We start from the raw sequence: 20139 nt of genomic DNA, 5'->3' as shown, positions 1-20139 counted from the left end.
CAGTTGGTTAGTGTGCCGTTCCCATATGCCAAGATTGCAGGTTCCATCCCCAGTCAGGGCCAGTAAAAGAATCAACCAATGAGCCCTGGGTGGTGTAGCTCAGTGGATTAAGCGCGGGCTTGCGAACCATGCAATGGAAGTTTGATTCCCAGTCAGGGCACATGCCTGGGTTGCAGGCCAGTTCCCGGTTCCCGGTAGGGGATGCATGAGAGGCAACCATACATTGATATTTCTCTCCTTCTCTCCTTCCCTTCCCCTCTAAAGATAAATAAATAAAATCTTTAAAAAAAAAAGAATCAACTGCAGAGATAAATGACAAATCAGTGTCTCTCTCCCTCCCCCTTTCTCCTTCTAAAATCAATCAATAAAAACAACAACAACAAAAAGAATGACTTAGAGGGCTTGTTAAAACACACATGGCTGGGCCCCATTCTTTAGAGCTCTTGATTTAGTTGGTTGGGACAGGGCAGAATGCTGCGTTTCTAACCAGTTTCCAGGTGATGTTGATGCTTATTTGAAGTAAGTGTGTAGCTGTGAAACAATTTTAAGCAGGAAAGTAATATACTGTATTTTTCAGACTGTAAGACAAACCGGACCATAAAGCTTAAAAATCAGTAATAATGGTTGTTAATGCTGCTGTTGAGTTCTGTTTACATTTACATTGGTGAAATATGTTATTAAATATTTTACCACATTTTAAAAAATATCTTATTTATTTTTAGGCAGAGGGGAAGGGAGAGAGAAAGAGAGAGAGAGAGAGAGAAACATCAGTGTGTGGTTGCGTCTGCATGCCCCTAACTGGGGCTGTGGCCTACAACCCAGACGTGTGCCCTGACTGGGAATTGAACCAGTGCCTCTTTGGTTTGCAGGCTGGTGTTCAATCCACTGAGCCACACCAGCAGGGACCTGTTAGATATTTTTGAACTCTCCACATTCCCACATTCCATCTGTTCCCTAAATGGTGGATAATAGTTCCAAAATTTAGGTTATCAGTGGATCAAGAGATACCAAGGGCCTCTGGCCAGTGTGGCTTGGTTGGTTGGGCGTCACCTCACAAACCAAAAGTCCGAAGGTTTGATTCCCCATCAGGGCACATGCCTGGGTTGCAGGTTCAGTCTCCAAGCTGGGGCATGTGCAAGAGACAACCAACTGGTGTTTCTCTCTCACATCTATGTTTCTCTTCCTCTCTTTCTCCCTCCATTCGCCTCTCTCTCAAATCATTAAAAGAAAAACTAAAAATAACCCTGGCTGGTGTAGCTCAGTGGATTGAGCGTGGGCCTGCGAACCACGCAATTGTGGTTCGATTCCCAGTCAGGGCACATGCCTGGGTTGCAGGCCAGTTCCTGGCAGGGGACGCACGAGAGGCAACCATACATTGATATTTCTCTCCTTCTTTCCTTCCCTTCCCCTCTATAGATAAATAAATAAAATCTTTTAAAATTTTTTTTAAAAAGAAAAACTAAAATAAAAAAGACATTATGGAAAATATGTACTACTTAAAATTACAAAGGTAAAAAATAATAGTAAAAATATATAGGGCCAGTGGAAAAGATAACTACCGAGTGTAAGTGTGGTGAATACACATTTATCATAATAGGAAGTCAGTAGACAATGTTTAAAATGAAGAAATAGTGGTTTAAACCTATTGTGGGGTTATGAATAAAAATACTAGAAGAAAACAGCTGAAAGTGATTGCCTCTGACAGTAGGACTAGAGGTGAAAATAGGGCAAAAGGTAACTATCTTTTATCCTTCTGTAACCATGGGCTGGAACTACCTGGACTAAAAATACAAATAAGTGACAAAGAGATAGCCAACCTATCAGATGCAGAGTTCAAAACACTGATTATCAGGATGCTCCATGAACTCACTGGGTACTTCAACAGCATAAAAAAGACCCAGGCAGCAATGAAGATCGAATTATGTGTAATAAAGAAAAATCTACAGGGAACCAACAGTGAAGGGAAAGAAACCAGGATTGAAATCAATGGTTTGGAACAGAAGGAAGGAAGAAAGAAGCATTTAACCAGAACAGAATGAAGAAACAAGAATTCAGAAAAATGAGGAGAAGCTTAGGAACCTCCAGCACATCTTTAAACTTTCCAACATCCAAATTATAAGGGTGCCAGAAGGAGAAGAGGAAGAGCAAAAAGTGAAAACTTATTTGAAAAAACAATAAAGGAGAACTTCCCTAATCTGGAAAAGAAAATAGACTTCCAGGAAATCCAGGAAGCTCAGAGAGTCCCAAAGAAGTTGGACCCAAGGAGGAACACACCAAGGCACATCATAATTACATTAGCCAAGATTAAAGAGAAGAAGAGAATCTTAAAATCAGCAAGAGAAAAGGAGAGAGGTGTGCCCATAAGACTGTCAGCTGATTTCTTAAAAGAGACCTTACAGGCAAGAAGGGGCTGGAAAGAAGTGTTTCCAAGTCATGAAAGGCAAGGACCTACATCCAAGATTGCTCTATCCAGCAAAGCTTTCATTTAGAATAGGAGGGCAGATAAAGTGCTTCCTAGATAAAGACAAGTTAAAGGAGTTCACCATCACCAAGCCCTTACTATATGAAATGTTAAAGGGACTTAATTAAGAAAAAGAAGAGAAAAAATATGAATAGTAAAATGACAACAAACTCACAGCTATTAACAACTGAACCTAAAAACAACAACAACAAAACTAAGCAAACAACTAGAATAGAAACAGAACCACAGAAATGGAGATCACATGGAGGGTTATCAGAGGGGGAGTGGGAGGGGAAGAGAGGGGGGAAAAGTTACAGAGAATAAGTAGCATAAATGATAGGTACAAAATAGGGGGAGGTTAAGAATACTATAGGAAATGTACCCTGGCTGGCATAGCTCAATGGATTGAGCATGGGCTGTGAAACAAAGGGTTGCTGGTTCAATTCCCAGTCAAGGCACATGCCTTGGTTACACGCCAGGCCCCCAGTGGGGGCCACTTGAGAGTCAAACACACATTGATGTTTCTCTTCCTCTCTTTCTCCCTCCCCTCCCCTCTCTCTAAAAATCAAGAAATAAAATCTTTAAAAAATACCTTAAAAAAAGAATACTATAGGAATGTAGAAGCCAAAGAACTTATATGTACAACCCATGGACATGAACTAAAGAGGGGGAATGCAGGTGGGAGGGGATGTGCAGGGTGGAGGGGAATAAAGGGGGAAAATGAGACAACTGTAATAGCATAATCATATTTTCTTTTCTTTTATTATTTATTTATTTTATTTTAATTGTTGTTCAGGTACTATTTTCTGCCTTTCCCCCACCTCATCCCAACCCCCTATCCCTCCCCACCTCCCTTCTGTTTCCATACCCCCCACCCCCACTCTGTTATTGTCTATGTGTCCTTTATACTTGTTCCTGCAGACTCTTCAACCTTTTCCCCTGAAATTCCCTCCCCTCACTCCTCTGGTCACTGTCCACCTCTTCTCTATTTCAGTGCCTTTGGTTATATTTTGCTCGCTTGCTTGTTTTGTTGATTAGCTTTCTGTTAAAGGTGAGATCATATGGTATATTTGTCTTTCACCACCTGGCTTATTTCACTTAGCATAATGCTTTCCAATTCCATCCATGCTGTTGCAAAGGGTAGGAGCTCCTTCTTTCTGCTGCGTAGAATTCCATTGTGTAAATGTACTATAGTTTTTTAGTCCATTCATTTATTGATGGGCACCTAAATTGCTTTTAGCACTTGGCTATTGTAAATTGTGCTGCTATGAACATTGGGGTGCATCAATAAAATATATTTAAAAAAACAAAATCAAGTCAAAGCATGTTATGTTATTCGTGGTTCCTCATTGCCTGTAGAATAAAATCCAAGCATCTTAGAACCATCTTCTATAACCTTATTACTCAAAGTGTGATCCCTGGAGAATCTTGGGCCCTATCTCAGATTTAGAGAATCATAATCTGCATTTTAACAAGATTCGAAGATAGTTCATGTGAACAGTCAAGTTTACAAGGTGTCAGTTTACAAGATCAAGCATGATTTGGCCCATGTAGACCTCTTCAGTTTCAATTCTATTGCTTCTCATGGGCCAAACTTTACTTTCCACTCCCTTAGTCTATATGCGGTTTCTACACTGAGGGTGCATGTGTGTGTGTCGGTGGCTACCTCAATTCTAACCACAATTTTAGATCCAGCTCTACTCTAGGAAGCCTTCCAACACCCTCTGTAGTTCTCTGTTACCACTGTTCCTTAAATTCCTACATCCATGACTGATATGCTTAGCCCTCACTCAGCAAACATTTTTTGGGTGCCTGCTGTGTGCCACTGGATTGAATGCAGGGGTGGAGAGAAGGCGCTGAGCTCTCTGAATGCTCCTTTAGATACAAATCCAGAATCGCCCAGCCCAAATTATTCCAGGACCAGAGGTTGTTTGAGCAGCACTGGAATACGTACAGGCACACAAACACAGTTCTCCGCGCGGCTTTTCGGAGTGTTACGGCGTGCTCCTCCCTCCCCAGCGCAGCACGGGCGGGGACCCACCGGTTCCGCCCTGCACTAGCAGCGGAGACAGGAGGACCCCCGGGATCGGGACCCCCAGCGTCTGGTCGCCCAACTCTGTTCAGGCTTAGGCCCGCATGGAGGGGACTGCAGAGTCCCAGACACCTGACCTGCGAGACGTTGAAGGCAAGGTGGGCAGGAAGACCCCAGAAGGGCTGCTCCGCGGGCTTCGAGGGGAACGGGAACCGGGAACCTCTGGAGCCCTGCTGCTCCCTGGGGCGCCTAGCACGGGCCACGGCCTGGGGGACAAGATCATGGCGCTAAAGATGGAGCTGGTGAGTGTGGGCTCCACGGGCCGGGGTGGGGCAAGGCGGGTGGACCCGAGTCTCCCTGTAGGGCCTGAAGGAACGACTCAGAGTTGGACTAGAGAGGAGGGAATTAAAATCCCCACTTAACTCCTCAGGATCTCTCCTAGGTCAATCCTTACACCCCGGGGTCCATTAATTGCCTCCCCAAGGGTGAGTGGGGTGTAGATGGGTCCTGAGGGCTTGGGGTGAGAGGCTCAGGCTCTTGAAGTTTTTCCTGCTAAATAATTGGGAAGGGAGAGATGAAGACTGGGAAGCACTGAGAACCTAGCATAGAAGAAATCTCCCCCTGCACCCCCCCTCACCCACAGGGCCAGCTATCCCCCAGCCGCCATTATAGGGCACCCGGTTTTTTCTCCTCCTGCAAACTGGGTCCGGGGTTTGTTCTCCTGAGGCCCCCAGTGTTCATGACAGTATTCAGCACAGAAGAGATTTGGGTGAAAAGCGCCTAAACTAGGGCCACTAAAAACATCCTCCCTTTCTAATATTCTCCCAATCCGTTTTAAGATATTTGAAGAGTTCCTAGAACCTTAGCAGACATGAATAGCAGCATCCTCAGTGTCGGTTTCATCAACTCTGACTCGGTCTTCTTCCATCAGCCCCCAGAGTACACTGGATATTTGGATCTTAACTGTACCTCTTTGGGGAGAAGAGGAGAAAACAGGCACCCTCCCTCTTCTCTGTTGCTGCTGGTCTAGATTGAGAGCCAAAAGGGCATTTGGGGCCCATCAGGCTCCCCAGGGCCCTGATTCCGGTGAAGGAGGCGATTTACACCTGCCATCACTTTACAGCCAAGTTCTGGGTAACTGTGGAATTGCCAGTTGCTGTCTGGCCCAGAACCAGAAAGCCACAGTGAGGATGTGAGTTTATGTCTTCCTGGAGCCCCACTGTGTGCCCAGCTCTGGGCCAGACTGAGCTGTGAAGGAGAGGCAGGTGGAGGAGTTCATGGGGGCTTCCAGGGAGGCTGAGAGGTTGGGAGGAGAACCTTATGGGCAGAGCAATCAGGGAATGCTGCCTGGGGGAAGGATTTGAATGCCATGTGTGCACTTGGCCGAGAAGGTTGGAGATGAGCCCAATTCTCCAAAGTAGTGCCCACCTAAGGGAGGGCCCTGGCTTTGCCTCATAGTATAAACTTTAGCCTAAGGCCTAGAAAGAGCCTGCCTTGAGTGCCCTGCTTTGGAAACTAACTTTCACCAAGTGCAGTGCCTGGAATCATACTGAGCACTTAACAAGATAATCTCTTAATCCTCGTGGCAACCCTATTAGGAAAGTGATATTTTATAGATGAAGAAACTGAGGCACAAAGAGATTAAGTAACTGCCCTGGGTCATACAAAAAGTGAAAAAAAGAAGAGCAAGTCTTTGAACCCAGGTGATCTGCCTACACTTCATGACTACCAGGGAGACCTGCTTTGTGCCAGACACTTGAAACACATGTCATTCAAGTGAGAAAAGCAGTCATTCTCCCCATCTCAAACGAAACAGGCTGTAGGTGTTGAGGGACTTGCCTGAACTCGCACAGGAGCTAGTGGAGGAGCCATGCCTGCTTTTTCTGGTTCTCTTTTCTGCCGTTGGTGGAGATAACTATTTGTAAATTTTCAGGAGGTACATTTAACTTCTGGTTAGGGCTCTCTTGACTCAGCCTGGCCTGGGACCCTTGGCTGCCCTTGAAGGGCTGGAGGGATGGAGCCCTCTGGGGGCCAGAACAGGGAGAGTCCCTCTCTGTGGGATCCCTACCCCATTCGCTTCCTCCTCCTCAGGCTGGGATGTCATTGATCTCTTTATATACTGTGCCCTGCCCGCTGGGTTGCACCCAGGGAGAACAAGGAGTAGGGTGGGGCAGTGGGGGGTTCCCCTGGACCCACTCGTGACACAAATGGTCCAAGCTTCTAAGTACTGACCTTCAACTGTCCTCCCAGCTCTCCAGCAGGGAGGGACAGTCTTGCCCTTGGGGCCAAGGACATCCCTGCTCCTAGGCCTCTTCTCTCCTGTTCCTCTCCCCTACTCGAAGGTTGGTGAACTGGCCAGACTCTGGGATATGTGAGAAGGGGAAACAATGGCAACCTCCTCTACTTAATGCTCCCACCCAAATAAACTTGCTACGACAACCACCCCACAGAAGAGTTTTAAAAAAACCCTTAGGCAAGGAGTGGGGGGCATAGGTTCAAGTGCCTAGCTCTGCTCCTGAATCATTTTGTGATCTTGAGCAGGGCCTCTCTCTCTCTCTCTTTTTTCTTTTTTTCAAAGATTTTATTTATTCATTTTTAGAGAGAGAGGAAAGGAGGGAGAAAAGAGAGGGAGAGAAACATCAATGTGTGGTTGCTTCTCATGTGCCCCCAACTGAGGACTTGGCCCACAACGCAGGCATGTACCCTGACTGGGAATTGAACTGGTGACCCTCTGGTTCACAGGCTGGTGCCCAGTCCACTGAGCTACACCAGCCAGGGCAGGCCTCTCTCTTAACCTCAATTTTTCTGCTTCTTCCCAGAGGGTAGGGGGTGAGGGATTATGGGACCAGATGATCTCTAAGAGCCTTTGTAGTAACAGTAGTCTGAGAATTTTAAACCATGGCCAGGGATTTAGGACTGGGATCTCTGGGTTTTACCCCAGGGCCTGATTTGAATTGAGTGAAGAGGAAGCCATACTATGACCTCAGGGCCAGGCAGAGTCTGTGTTAAGGCGAGGGGCGGGAGACCAGCATCTCCCTGGGAAGCAAAGTGGGTTGGAGCAGCCTCTGAGGCTGCGTCTGTCCTGTACTGTTTGTCCCCTTTTTGTTTCCAAAGAGGTGGTGTGAAATGAGTGTTCCTTTTTCTGAAGGAAGCCTTGCTTTCTTCTCTTCTGTGGAGTGATGCTGTTACAATCAGGGAATCCCACTATCGTGGGACTATAGATTCTGGTCCTCGGATTCATTTCCCACCAACATGGTGAGACCCATACCCCTGAACCCTGGGACCTGCAGAGGGGGCCGAGGATAGTAAAGAGCAGGAAATCACAGAACTGTATCTGACCTACCCAAACCTGGGCTAAGCACCATAAATGAGCTGGGCAGAGCCTGGTCTCAGGGAGCTCACAGTGTGGGTTAGGGAAGGAGACAGACAGACTAATAACTCTAGTACAGGACAGTAAGTGCTATTGGAACCCAGGGAGGGCTTTCCCTCATTATAGTGGGACAGATTTGTACCCTGAAAAGGTTACTTTGAATTGCAAGAGATGTGCTGTTTTCTCTGGTTGGAATGCCTCTTTCCATTGCTATGCCTGGGTAAGTTCTACTTAATTTTCAAGTCTCAGTTTATATCCCTTATTCTAGGAAGTATTTCTTTACTTCCTTGATTGGGTTATGGCCCTCTGGGTACCCATAGTCCTAGCATTTGCTATGCTGAATTTTACAAGTGTTCACATCATTGTCTTATCTGACTCACTAGACTGTGAACTCTTTGAGGGCAAGAAATGGTCTCTTTTCTTCCTTTATCTAACACGATGCCATGCCTGTAAGAAACACTCAATAAATGTTGTTCCACCCGAATAAATATTGACTGAATGGATTAATTCCATCTTAAGGAAGGCAGGGAAGTCTTCCTAGAGGAGGCAGCATTTGAGTTGGGCCTTGAAGAATGAATAAAGCCAGTGGAAATTTCAGTGCAGGATGGTACACTGAACACATGCATTTACCTACATTCCTTCCTGAAACTCCACTAAAAAGCCAGTAGAAGGATTATTGTAAAAGCCATGAAACCATTATGATGATGACAATGAGAACAGGAGAGATTATAGGAGCAAAGTTTTGGAAGTTGAAAAGCAACCCATTTTGCATTTCTAACACCTTCAAAGGTCTCGAGAGTTAGAAGCAGCAAGGATTTCTGGAACTGGGGGTGCAGGAGCTGAAAATAAAACGGTTTGGTGAAAAGGTCTGTTTTATGCATCATACCCCAAGGTCACTTTCCTAACTGGGCAACCAGGTGGCAGTTGCTCCTTTATCCTAGCAGAACACTGAAGATGTAAGTTTTGGAAAGAATGGAACAGAAATCAGGAAACAAGGGGAAGGGAAGAAGAAAGGATGAAAGGATGAGAGGAAGTAAGAAAAGGATAAGAAGGGATGGAGGGAAAGAGGAAGAGGAAACGTAGCAGGAGAAACATTTTTAGTATGAGAAATTTTGTTTAATACATTTAGTTTGGCCATGGACTAGGACTGTTGGTTTCCCGGAAGGAATGTATTTGTCCCCAGTATGAAATAATTGAAGGCAATCTATTTTACCTTGTCATTAATAGTCTGTACAGTCTGGTATTTCAGTTATTTATGTCTATATCTCCTATTGAAATGGCAAGCTTTTGTTAAACAAGGACAGTTTCTCCATTATTTTTTTATATAAAGGCATTTTAAATATTTTATTTACTTATTTTTAGAGAGAGGGGAAAGGAGGGAGAGAAACATCAATGTGTGAGAGAAACAATTGGCTGCTTCTCACACGGCCCCAACTGGGGACTCAGGCATGTGCCCTGACTGGTAATCAGACCATGATCATCTGGTTCACAGGCCTGCACTCAATCCACTGAGCTACACCAGCCAGGGCAAAATTTTTTTTTTTTTAAGATTTTATTTCTTTATCTTTAGAGGGGAAGGGAAGGAGAGAGGGAGAGGAATATCAATGTATGGTTGCCTCTGCTGAGGACACACAATGTGTTGTGCCCTGACTGGGAATCGAACTGTGATCCTCTGGTTTGCAGGCCCACGCTCAATCCACTGAGCTACACCAGCCAGGGTTTCCATTATTTTTATAATTACTAGAAAATCCAGATACCCAATAGTCATGTATTTAATTCAATTAGAGTTGTGATAGTCTTCCATAAACATGAATAATTTCAAACACAAAATTTTGTTCTTGTTTATGCCATAGTAAACAGTTAACTATCATAATATATCAAGCCAAATAGTTATATGCTATACATGTTAATATGCTCCTTCCATTTCTTAAAATAAAACTTCAAATTTGATAGTATCCTAATTATATAGTGAAGAAATGAAGATTTGAAGGGGGAAAAGTCTATTTTAATGTGGTTCTTTAATGGCAAAACTGGAATTTGAATCCAGGTCTGTTTAATCCAGTGCCTATATTTTCTCAATATATAACTATTTGGTCTTATTGTGGTTTATTATTGTAGATGCAAATAAAGAAATTATTATTTTTAAGGTTTTATTTATTTATTTTTAGAGAAGGGAAAGGAAGAAGAGAAACATTGATGTGCGGCAGATACATTGGTCAGTTGCTTCTTGTCTCTCGCACGCCTCCCAACTAGGGACCCAGCCCGCAACCCAGGCATGTGCCCTGACTGGGAGTCAAAACAGCGACCTTTCGGTTCCCAGGCCAGCACTCAATCCACTGAGCCACACCAGCTAGGGCAAGAAATTATTTCCTGAATAATGTAGTAAACACTTTTCAAGTGATATATATTTTAAAAATAATAGGACCGGCCCTGACTGGTGTGGCTCATTAAGTTGGGCATCATTCTGCAAGCCAAAAAGTCACAGTTTGATTCCTGGTCAGGGCACATGCCCGAGCTGTTGGCCAGGTCCCCTGTTGGGGGCATGCAAGAGGCAGCCACCTGATGTTTCTCTCACACATCAATGTTTCTCTCCCTCTCTTTCTTCCTCCCTTTCCTTCAATCTAAAAAAAAAATAAATGAAATAAAAAATAGAACTGAAGGTCTCCAAATTGGGAAATACCAAGCAAAGTTGAAGACAAGGGTTTACATGAAAATGTACTAAATGTTATGAAATACTCCTCCCAGCCTTCCTCCCTACTTGGCTTCCAGGACATTGTCAGCTTTGTTTACATTATACTCTTTAGATGAGTATAATATGGTGACTGTGATGAACCAAAGGAAAAAAAAAAGACAAAAAACACTGACTTCAGGCCTTAACCAATCGAACAGCACAGCCAGATAACCCTTACTGAGATTCAGAGTTGGCAAACCTCACAACATGCACCCGGAGTTTCCAATCAGCTTTTTAAGGACCACTCTGAAGTGTGAGCAGTAGCTAAAAATCATAAAATATCTGATGAGACCCTCTAACCATGTAGACCTAAACAAAGAAAAAAATACAACTTGAATGAAATGAGATAATACAGGGAAATGAAAACTTATACAATTCATTAGTTATATCCTTAAAGAGATAAAAGAGAATATTGCACTGTGAACAAAAACAGAAAGGTATAAAAAAACATTCAGAAAACTGGAAACAACTCTGGGAATAAAAACATGATAGCAAAAAAAAAAAAAAGAAAAGCTCAATAGAAAGGTTCAAAATAGTTCATAAACTAGAACAAATATAGAGATGGAAAAAGAAAAAAAAAATCAGCCCAGGTGTTTCTTGATCTAAATAATAGGATTTCCAGAAAGAACAGAAAGATATTGAAGGAGAAATAATTATTAGCCCTGGCTGGTATAGCTCAGTGGATTGAGCATGGGCCTACAAACCAAAGGGTCACCAGTTTGATTCCCAGTCTAGGGCACATGCCTGGGTTGCAGGCCAGGTTCCCAGTGGTGGGCATGTGAGAGGCAAACACACACTGATGTTTCTCTGTCTCTTTCTCCTTCTCTTCTCCTCTCTCTAAAAATAAATAAATAAATAAGTGAAATTTTAAAAAGAAAGAATTGTTACACTTGATCTCCTAGAAGGCCAAGAAAGCCTTGGCCAGAAGGCCAAGAAACAATGCAGGAGAAATAATTATTAAAGACATAATAAAAGGAAATCTCCTAGAAGTGAAGGACATGAGTTTCCGGATAAAAGGGCCCAGCAAGTAGCCAATTCAGTGGATAAAAATAGATGTATATCATGTCAAATTACTGTGATAATTTAGAACACTGGGAACAAAGAGAAGATCCTACCAACTTCCATAAAGATCGGGAAGACAGTCACATACAAAGGATCAGGGATCAGAGTAGCATCAGATTTTTTAAGTGTAACACTGAAAATTAGAGGAAAGTGAAACTGTTAAATCTTGAGGAAAAATTATTTTCAACCTAGATTTCTATACCCAGCCAAATTGTCAACAGTGTGAAGAGAGAATAACAACATTTTAAAACATGTAGGCTTCAACAAATGTACTTCCTATGAAGACATAAAGTTATAAGAAATGAAAAGTAACTATAGTAAACCACATGGCTTAGCTGTGAATAGTATTTCTAAAGTCTGATAAGGCAAACACTGAGTAATTAATTTATTACATACATTGTATCTATCACTGCATATATGGGGAGATGGGGAGATGGGGAGGGTGCCAGTATGGCAGAGGAATGGGGTGTAGGATGAGAGAGTTAAATCCTTCACCTTCTATCACATGGGAGGCCAATAGAAAACACCTAAGACTTAACAATCAGTTAAGTAGCAAGCCCCGGCTATTGTAGCTCAGTGGATTGAGCCTGGGCCTGCGAACCAGAGGATCACAGTTCGAGCCCCAGTCAGGGCACAATACATTGTGTGTCCTTGGCAGAGGCAACCATACATTGATATTTCTCTCCCTCCCTCCTTCCCTTCCCCTCTAAAGATAAAGAAACAGAATCTTTAAAAAAAATCAGTAAGTAGCATGTTATTTGGAAATTAGAAGGTAAGTGCCAAAATAAAAATTGATAGCTTTCTCTGGGAATTAGGATTTAGGACAAGAGGGGACTTCTCATAAAAAACCTTGCAGAACTGTTTGCCTCTTCAATCTACATCTGTCTATTCTTTTGATTAAAAGTAATACTAAATAAAAGGAAATTTAAGTCATGTGTGGCAGGACCTGGGGTTCCCAGGGAGGTATGTTAGAGGTGTAGCTAGACAGATGGAAAGAGCCATCATATTATGATAGCCCTGAATGTCGACTGCTAAAGTGTTTAGATTTTATTTTCTAAGAGCAGTGCAAAGCCCATAAAGGCTCTTGAGTCAGGGAGAAACAGGTTCAGACTTGTGCTTGGGGAAGATAATTCAGTGCGTCTGAGTTGGAAGGGACCCTGGAGATTACCCAGTAAGTCAGAGTTACTACCAGTACAAACAGGGAGAGTAGGGTGTGGTGGGAGGAAGCCCTGAATCCCCAGTCAGAAGGGTTCTGACTCTGCGAAGCCCTAGCCAACTCTTCCCTCCTTTAACAATGGCTCCCAACACTCTGAAGTGACTGGGAGACCGGATTAGCTCCCTCTTTATCCCCCAGCTTTTGCCTTCTTTTGGTCCAGTCTACTTCCCGTGTAACACCTGGCCTCCTACCAAACTATTCTTTAACTGTTTCTAAGTCTTACTGGTGAACCTGGACCTGTTCAATAGTCAGTGGTAACACCCTGTCTATGAAGTTCAATGCTCAGTAGGATCAGATTTTAACACAGGGTCTGGCGCAAATAATGCCCCCTTTTTATCACACAATCTTTTATTACAAAATCATATGCTTATAATTCTGTAACATAATAATATCACACTCAAGCACACCATATGATGCTTTAGGTGAAGTGTTCAAATTAAAGCTGTGCATTATTACACTCATATTAATACCCTACCAACCACACTCAAGTAGGCGTTACTTCTGCTGGGTCCTGTATTTAACATTTACTGAGACCATTCTCTATGTCAGGCACTGTGCTGAGTACATAATAGAGAGCATCTCAAACTTCTTATAGCCACCCTGTGAGGTAAGTGAGTTAGCCCTATTTTACAAACAAGGAAACCGAGCCTCAGAAAAGGTAAGAAAGTTGGCCATGGGGATATAGATAATCAGTGACAGAGGTGAGATTTTAAAACAGTAACCTGTCTGCTTCTAAGGACCACACTCTAGACCCTTCTATGTCCATGCTTTTTGAAAGTGAAACATAGTTGGTTGGACTACAAGGTAGGGGCCTCTGGAAACATTTGGGAAACTCACGGCCCAAAACCGGATTCTTTCTCTCGTTCCCCCAGGCTTACCTTCGAGCCATTGATGTGAAGATCCTACAGCAGCTGGTGACTTTGAACGAGGGCATTGAGGCGGTGCGCTGGCTATTGGAAGAGCGGGGGACGTTGACCAGCCACTGCAGTAGCCTTACCAGCAGCCAATATAGCCTGACAGGTGGGAGTCCAGGCCGCTCAAGGCGAGGCAGCTGGGACAGCCTGCCAGACATCAGCTCTACTGACCGGCTGGACAGTGTCTCCATTGGCAGCTTCTTGGACACTGTGGCCCCTGGCGAGCTGGATGAACAGGGCCCCCTTGGTGCTCCCTGCCCTGAGATGGACTGGGCAAAGGTTATAGCTGGTGGGGAGAGGGCTAGGACTGAGGTGGACCTGACAGCCGCCAAGCTAGGGAGCTTGAGGGCTGTGTGGAAGCCCCCAGGTGAGGGCCTCCAGAGTGGACCTCCTGAGCCACCAGAGGATGAGAGTGCCAAGCTGGGCTTTGAGGTCCACTGGTACTGGGGGCAGTGCCAGGATGATGTGACCTTCCTGTAACAACTTTTCCACTCGTGTACTGCTGTGGCTCTTTCTCCACTAGGCCCTGGTCTCCCTTGAAATTGATTCTCCCTCAATCTGAGACTAGAAAGAGGCTGCATTGAAATCAGTTATCAGGGAAACCTGGCCTCACTATCCCTCTGGTCTCTGGGGAGGCTATGCCTTTATCGCTCAATTACTGGGTCCATAGAGCTATTTCCATAGATACATTGACTCTAGAGGCTTGACCTGTAGCTCCTGGAGTGATGTTCTCTCTTCCCCTTTGCCATGTAACTAGGTAAGGATTTGAGGGATTTAAGACACTTAGGAGATCACTGAGGAAGAGATGGGGGTATAATGATCTCATCCAATATCTAGGAGCCTTGGCCTCCCCTCTTGGCCGAGATGCAGGACTACTGAGGGACATGGGCACTCGGGGCCACCCCTCCATGGATTGGCCTGCCCAGAAATCTCTGGGGTCAGTAGAACCAGTTTTCCTTGTTTGGTGAGTGATGTCATTTCCTGCGGGATGGATTAGTCTTTCCACTGTACCAGTCCTTTGGTGGTGATAGGTCCCAATAGCAGTGTCTGAACTGCTAGGTGAGACCATGCCACTTACCCTCCACACCATTGCTTCTTGTGAGGGAGAGCGTAACACCCCTCCTGGCAGGAAAGTTTCCCCCTGTTAGATGTCTGCGCTTCTTTTCGGAAAGGTTCATACTTTTTAAACAGGGTGTTCACATTTTATCCCAAGTGGTCTCGTGCCTCTGTGACCACATCCCTGTCTGGTGTCAGCATTCCTGTATCTGTGCTTCTGGGGAGGGAGATTGGCCAGGGCCTCCACCTACTGCGCTCAAAGTCTGTTTGGCCTGTCCTGCCAGAGTCCCCTGTTTTACCCTGTCCCTGAGTTGCCCCCATTCTCCTATTCTGGCTCCAAATCTGACTGCCAGGAGATTCGGCTTTTGTGTCTCCACACCTTCTCAATTTCCACTTTCGCTTCAGGCCTCCAGGCCTTTTATATGCAGATGAGTCCCCGAGCCTCTTCTCCCCATTGCTGATGGGAGCCAGAGGGAAGACATTCTTGAGGTCTCACAGCTCTGGAGGTGTACTAGAATCTACAAAGTGAGGAGGTGTCTGTCCTCTTCTCTAATCCTGTGATTTCCCCTCCCCCACCCTCCCCCAAACCCTCCACCATTTGGTCACAAGGACCTGCCCAGAGACTGGGACACAAGGAATCCCCTTGTTTTAGTTACAATGGAGGGGGTGTGGCAGGGAAAGACAGAGGCTCTTTAGTCCTAGGGCCCACATCCTGGGGGAAGAGAGAGACCCAGGGAAAGGCCACTTTAGTCCTCAGTCGGAGCAAGCCCTGGACTCCAGGACCTGAGGAGGGAGCAGGGGACTGCCTCTGGGCCTAGGTCCCAGGGCCCTAATCAATGACACCAAAGAAGGAATTCAGGAAAGCTGCCAACCTGAGGCTCGGGGAGAGGACGAGGAGATAAGGGCTGTGGCTAATGTTAAAGAGTGAATTCTTGCAGATTAACCCTTTGAGCCCCAGGAAACTGCTCATATGTTGGCCATTATCTTCCCCGGGCCCTGAAACTAGATTACTGGAAAGCAAAGAGGAGAGAAAAGGATAGCAGGTGATCCTTGCCTATTTGCTGTGCCCTCCTGAGTTGTAGGAGTGGTCTCCTAACCCTAGAGTAACTGCCGCAGTTTCTCTACTTTTCCGTCTATGCTGGGGAAGGGAGGGAAGCCAAGTGGATCATCTCTGCTTCCCCTAAACTCCAGTCTTGTTCTGCACTCCCCAGCCAGTCATCTGGGGGCAATACATTCAGTCCATGGCTGTCCCCTAAAGACCCTCTCTCCTCTTCCTGTGCCCTTAATGTGACTGAAATCACTAAAATACATTCTTAATATGTATGTGCTAAGAATGCCGTCCACCAGCCCTTTCCTTACCACCCCTCCTGGTCTTAGGGTTCCTGACCCCCCAACACCCAGGCTGGAAATTCACATACCCTTTTGAAATTCCTATTCTGTTGCCATATTGTAGTGTGCTCTTGGGTAAACTACCTTGTATTTCTTTTTGAAGCTTACTTGTTTGTTGTCTGCAAACCTCTGAGCTGAAGAAGTTGCCTGCCCTCTTGTGGCCATTTCGCTATTGTGCACCATTGCCATGGGTAGCTAGGTGGAATTTCCAAATTCAAATACTGCATTACAGAAGACCAGCCCCTCATTGCACAGGCAGGCTGGAGAGACTGAGAGGAGAGGTCAGAGACTTGTCCAGTGTCATCCCTGTTAAATCCATGGTAATGCCCAGGCTAGAGAATCCACATGGCCTGTCTGCCTGCCTGCCCTCCCACAGGTCCATCACTTGGCCAGATTGTTCTCGCACCTCACCCAGTCAGTACTATCCAAGCTCAAAGGGACTGAAAGCGACTTTCCCCTGTTTTAATATTTATGTTCTCATCCTACTGTCAGGTAGTTCAATGTTTAGAGAAGAGCTATAGGTTCTGAGGAGAGAGAACCTTGGACCTGAATTGGATACTAATCTGGACTGCAGATATAAAGAAAGTCAACCCTGCACCATTTTTCTGGGTGGGGAGGGTGAGTCACAGCGGCAGAACTCAGCATTTCAAACTTGGAGGTTAGAGGTAGGGGCTGGGGTGGAGAGGTTTGAGATTAGGAAGTCCAGGTGAGTCCGGTGGAGTTGGGGGCGCTCCACAGCTGGGGGGATTATAGCTCATTTGGATAGGCAACTGAGGGTTAAGGAGGCGGAGAGCTGAGGTAAGTTGGGATGCCTGGACACTCCAGGTAGGTCTGGGCATCCTGCTTAAAACCTTAGGCCCTATTTTGCTGCCAGAGTAGTTCAGGAAGCCGGTAAACACCCATCCTTGGTCCCTCCTACCTGCCTCTAGACTGGCTGCTTGAGGCTTAGCTCTTCTGTTAATTTAGGCCTTCCTAGGCTATAAGGAGGATCTGTTTAGTAGCTCGTAGAAAGAGAAGGGAAGAAAGGGGGGAGAGGTACAGAGAGATAAGAGAGAATAAGATGAGAATGGAATGTTGTAAGTATGATCAGAGGGAGCATACTGTGCTCCAAGTGGGCCTGCAGCTCTAGTCAGGGCTCAGGGTAGAGGCAGAGGTGAGACTGCTCCTGGCAGCTGCGGAGACAGCACCTGGTAGGATGGGGGTGTTGCTGGCTGGGGTGGGTATATGTGGGCAAGTGTAAGGGCGTGCATTTAGGATGTGGGCAGTGAGGCTGAGCACTGGCAGCATAGGTGAGAAATGTTTGGGGTTTGTAGGGGCCACAAGCTCACTGTGCACTCGGTACAAGGCACATGCCGGGTGTTCAGTGACCTCTGCTGACTGAATGGAGGAATGAATGTGTAAAGCCACAAGAAGATGTAACTTATTTTTTTAAGTGGGTAATTAGGTAATAGTAGGTAATTTAAAGACATGATTTGATTCTTAGCAACCCTATAAACAATGCCTTATTAATGATATATCATTGCTTAGGCATTTGATCAGGGTCAGAGAGGTAATAAATGAATGGCAATATAAACCTAGTTCAGGCTGACTGCAGGGACTTCCAGGAGGGCTCTGATTCTCCACTTCCCACTCTCACAGACACTACTTTCCTGGGAGAACAGGTTAGTGCTGCCTAGCAGCAGGGCCAACGTGCCAGTTTCTTATTGTTGCTATAATGACTTACCATAAACTTACTTGCTTAAACAACACAAATGTATTATCTTATAGTTCTGGAGATCGCATGTCCGAAATCAGTTTCATTGGGTTTAAGTCAAGGTATTGACAAGCACCTGGTAGGACAGGGGTGCTTGCCTTCCTTCTGGAGATTCTAGGGGACAGTTCATTTCTGTACCTTTTCTAGGTTCTAGAGGCTGCTTGCATTCCTTGGTTCATGGCCCCTTCCTCCATCATCAAGCCAGCAGCATAGCATTTTCACTCCTCTGGCCTCTGCTTCCATCCTCGCATCTTCTTTCTCTAGTTCTCCTATTTCATCGTGATTACATATCCTTGTTAGTACATTGGGTCCACTGAGATAATCCAGGATCATCTTCCTATCTCAAGGTCATCAATTTAATCCTGTCTTCAAAGTCCCTTTTACTAGCTAAGGTAGGAATTAGGACATGAGCATCTTTGGAGGTGAGGCCATTATCCAACCACAGGCAGAGATGGAGGCTGAGCAGGAGGATGCACCCAGGCCCAGAATGAGCATCTGTGCTTTGTGCAGTCTCCCTCGGCCCTGTGCCAATGGAGAGGTGGCTAGGTCCAGGCCCCACGTCTGGGGAAGGCAAGTGACTCCAGTGTCATCACAATCAGGAAGGGGTGAGAGTGATGGCCAGACTTGAGAGAAATTCTCAATTTTTGGAACTTTTCAGGCCTGAGACTCTGCTAGTGGACAGGATTGCCTCCTCTCCAGAACCATTCTGTGCTCCTCAAGGAAGGAGATAATTACCAGCAACTAGCCTGTGCCTTCTCTGGAAATGGTAGATTTTTCTCCTTTTAAAAAAATTATTGGTTTTAGAGAGAGAGGGGAAGGGAGAGAAAGACATCAATTTGTTGTTCCACTTATGTATGCAATCATTGGTTAAATTTTTGAACTTTATTTATTGATTTTTAGAGAGAAACACCAATTTGATGTTTCACTTAATTATGCATTCACTGGATGACCCTTGTATGTGCTCTGACCAGGAATCAGAGCAACAACCTTAGTGTATCAGGATGGTGCTCCAACCAACTGAGCTACCTGGCCAGGGCAAGTTTCTCTTTTTTAAATTATTTTTTATTTCTTAAGAGTTAAATTCTCATCATCAGTTGATACTAGGTCTCTTTCTTGTATTATTTGCTTTTCATCCCTAATGCTTATTCCTTTCTCAGACCTAGGCATACACTCTAATGTGTTCGATATGTCTTGGTAATGTATGTCTTTAAATATATATGATTATGTGCTTATATTTTCTAATATATATACATGTTATGCTTTTATAATAAGCTAACTTCTATAATGAACTGCCCCGTATTTCAGTGATTTCATGCAAAAAAAAAGATTTATTTTCTATTCACACAGGAGCACAGGTGTCCTGGCTGGACAGCTGTCTTCTACTGTGCATTTCAGGTCCCAGGTTCCTCCTGTTTGCAGGTGGTGATTGCCTGCATCAGAAGGTTCCCTGTCAGCTTTTCACCAAGTTGGTTTATCATCCATTAATGATCATTTTATTAATTGCTTATTCCACCAGCGATTACAAAATAATGGCTTTATAATACTATTATTTTTTATTATTTCTAATTCTGTAAAAAGACTTTTTTCACTTCCTCTAGGACCATTTGGTTACCTTGAAATAAAGTTCACACCAGAATGTCAAGACTAATGCTTAAATCTCATTATTTATCTCTTTCAAAGTAGTAGGTTGGTGTCCTACCAACTTGGTGTTGATTTTGTTTCACTTTCTCTTTAAACTGTTGTTGTGAACTTGTAGTTTTTATATACAGGGTCCAGCACAAATAATGCCCCTTTTTATTACAAAATCATAAGCATGTAATTCTGTAATATAACAATATCACATTCAAGAACACCATATAACATTTTAGGTGAAATGTTCAAATTAAAACTATAAATTGTTAGACCTGTGTGATTACTCTGCCAACCACACTCACGGAGGCATTACTTCTGCCAGATCCTGTATTTAATGCTTAATCATTTGCAGTTATTTTTGTTTTATATTATATAAAATTTCAACCATGTACAAAAATATAGAAAATAATAAAATGAATTTCCAGGTACCCATCACTCAGCTTTAAAAATTATCAACTCATGGCGTATCTTGGTTTATTTATCCCCTCAACTACTCTTCCCCTAACTGAGGTTCTTTTGAAAC

At 44.5% G+C, this 20139-nt stretch overlaps 1 protein-coding gene across 1 annotated transcript; it reads left to right on the top strand.

Annotated features, from left to right (window-relative positions):
* The first annotated feature begins 4358 nt into the window (after nucleotides 1-4358).
* On the top strand, nucleotides 4359-18602 carry LURAP1 (leucine rich adaptor protein 1). Its single transcript, XM_037039478.1, has 2 exons — nucleotides 4359-4795; nucleotides 13745-18602. Exons 1-2 carry the CDS (start codon nucleotides 4598-4600, stop codon nucleotides 14264-14266), a joined length of 720 nt encoding a protein of 239 aa, XP_036895373.1. The 5' UTR covers nucleotides 4359-4597; the 3' UTR covers nucleotides 14267-18602.
* Nucleotides 18603-20139: the final 1537 nt, after the last annotated feature.

This window comes from Sturnira hondurensis, unplaced genomic scaffold (assembly GCF_014824575.4).
Source record: "Sturnira hondurensis isolate 20B ecotype Veracruz unplaced genomic scaffold, ASM1482457v3 Scaffold0025376, whole genome shotgun sequence".
Classification (NCBI taxonomy): domain Eukaryota; kingdom Metazoa; phylum Chordata; class Mammalia; order Chiroptera; family Phyllostomidae; genus Sturnira; species Sturnira hondurensis.
Note: the sequence above shows the minus strand (reverse complement) of the source record. Positions and strands in the feature narration are given on the sequence as shown.

What these genes read in the sequence shown, in the direction of transcription:
- LURAP1 (XM_037039478.1), top strand. Translation starts at nt 4,598, where the DNA reads ATGGAGGGGACTGCAGAGTCCCAGACACCTGACCTGCGAGACGTTGAA. An exon ending in TGGCGCTAAAGATGGAGCTG is followed by an intron (nt 4,796 to 13,744) that starts GTGAGTGTGGGC and finishes TCGTTCCCCCAG; the next exon opens with GCTTACCTTCGAGCCATTGA.